The following is a 2,380-nucleotide window of genomic DNA, read 5'->3' as shown; positions in this document are numbered from 1 at the left end:
TACTGGTGCCTGGGCAGGACATTGCACATACCTGTGCAGCTCTTGTGGCTGGTGGTAGGACTCTCCATTTCAGGAGGTCCTGTTCCCTAAGTGGAATATAATCTAGATCTTTGCTTTTTTTTTTTTTTTTTTTTTTTTTTTTTTTTTTTTTTTTTTTTTTTTTTGGCGCCCCAGCAAGCCGGGAAGCTGGGAGCTTGGCCGGCCGGCCGGCCGGGGAGCAGCTGGGGTCCGTCCCTTCACTGCCCCCCTTCCCGCAGAGCCGACCCCGCCGCTCGCCTCCTTCTCCCGCAGCCCGGCGGGGGCAGGCAGCGGCCTGGCACGGCGGGAACCGTGCGCTGGAAAGGGCGCTGGAGAAAAAAAGCCTGGGTTGAGGGGCAGAAATTAACATCTGAAAAAGTTTATGGGATGCGATCGGTGGTTATTTTTATCCTGATAGAAAAAAAAAAAATATTGTCCTTCGGCGCATCTCTTTGACTCTGTACGAGCCTGTGGAGTTCGCACGATTGCTCAGTAAGGAAAAGAGGCGTGATTTATAATCCAAGGAGTTTTTATTTACAGTGATGGGTTCATTAATATTTTAAATTTCTTTAGAAAGTACATCTAAAACCAGAAAACGACCCACGAAAAAAATGCCTTGTTTTTCTCCCATATTTTTTGGCTTTTCTTTTTTTCTCTGGTCTATAAAGAGTAGGAAATATTTTTCCTCCCTTTAAAATTGCAAATAGAAAGCACAGCGTTGGAAACTTCACGGAGACATGCTGGGAGGCAATGTCCCAGTATTAGACTAGCTGACCAGGCCCATTTGGTTTATTAAGTTCAGAATAACATGAAGAGAAAATAGTTCTTTCATACCTCCCTCTATATGCGCACACGCAGGAGTGTACTTACCCCCTTTACACGCACCAATATACTCACATACGTACTTTGAAGTATATATGTGTACATAAGTGTGTAAATGTGTACGTGTGTGTATAGAGTACACGTGTATTCTTATGTGTACATCCATATATGAAAAAAAATATATATTTCTATGTGTATATCCCTATGTATATACATATACCTGTACACTGGTATGTGTACTAAACATATATCTAAAAGCATAAGGATGTTTTATATGTGTGTACACGTTTGGTTATGTGTGTATGCTCAGATGTATATGCACAAACGCACGTAACACGAGTATGTACATAGATGAGTATACGTATATATATATATGCATGAAGTATAATTTATGCCCTGCTGTACAAGTATGCGTGTGCGTATATACTCGCAGACATTTAGGGGTTTGTCACAAGAGACAGACCAGCCACAGGGCTCTTTGCCCGGGCTCCTCGCCCGTGGGGCCCCCCCGGTGCGTTCGCCTTCACCCCCCTCCCGGTGAGCAGGGCGAGGGGCAGGCGCTCCCTCCGGCTCGGCGGGCGGCCGGGCGACCACCCTGGGCTCCGTCCCCCCCTTCTCCCTCTCCCCGGAGCGGCTGCCCCCTCTCCCAGCCCCTCTGCCTCTCTCCGCAGCCAGCGACCGGGACTCTCCCGAGCTGCCCGAGGAGCCGGCGGAGCGGGCGGGCGGCGGCGGGCGGGCGGCGACGCGGGGCCCGTCGGGCGGGCGGCCGGGGCCGGGAGGCCGGGAGGAGGAGGAGGAACGCGGCGAGGAACCGGGAGAACCGGAGCAACGCGCCGCCGGCCGCAAGAAGAAGACGCGCACGGTGTTCAGCCGCAGCCAGGTCTTCCAGCTGGAGTCCACCTTCGACGTGAAGCGCTACCTGAGCAGCTCGGAGCGGGCCGGGCTGGCGGCCTCGCTGCACCTCACCGAGACGCAGGTGAAGATCTGGTTCCAAAACCGCCGCAACAAGTGGAAGCGGCAGCTGGCGGCCGACCTGGAGGCGGCCAACCTCTCCCACGCCGCCCAAAGGATAGTGCGGGTCCCCATTTTGTACCACGAGAACTCGCCGGCCAGCGCCTTGGGCTTCACCTTGCCCCACATGTCGCCCCCCTTGGTGGGCTTCTCCGGCGGCGTCAGCTACCCCTTGGGCACCTTCCCCGCCGCCTCCCTTCCTTTCCTCCGGTCGCAGATGACGGGACTCGTCTGAGCGCTCACCTGTGCCGGGACCGCGGCACCCTCGCCCCCCTCCCCCGGCTTCCAGCTCCACCCCCCTTCCTCCCCGGACTTTTCATTTCCGACTTTACACGTTTCTCGATTTTCTGCTTTTCGATTTATTTTTTTTTTAATTTTGATTTTTATTTTTTTTTTAAACGTGCAATAAACTTACTTTTTTGGGGTTAACTCGGAGCGACGCGCAGCAGCCGGAGGGAACCGCAAGGACGAGGAGGACTCCAGCCGGGAGCCGGGAGCGGGTCGGTGGGGCTCCCCCCCCCCCCCCCCC

General features: G+C 54.0%; 1 protein-coding gene across 1 annotated transcript in view; it reads left to right on the top strand.

The window, feature by feature from the left end:
• Window positions 1-2,216, top strand: part of HMX1 (H6 family homeobox 1) — a 4,022-nt gene extending 1,806 nt beyond the window's left edge. Inside the window, exon 2 of the mRNA XM_014966706.1 lies at window positions 1,386-2,216. Coding sequence (XP_014822192.1) covers window positions 1,386-2,086 — 701 coding nt within the window. The 3' untranslated portion in view covers window positions 2,087-2,216. The remainder of the gene's footprint in view (window positions 1-1,385) is intronic.
• The last annotated feature ends 164 nt before the right edge of the window (window positions 2,217-2,380 follow it).

This window comes from Calidris pugnax, unplaced genomic scaffold (assembly GCF_001431845.1).
Source record: "Calidris pugnax isolate Ruff unplaced genomic scaffold, ASM143184v1 scaffold14, whole genome shotgun sequence".
NCBI lineage: Eukaryota > Metazoa > Chordata > Aves > Charadriiformes > Scolopacidae > Calidris > Calidris pugnax.
This window is presented reverse-complemented; position numbering and strand designations above follow the sequence as displayed.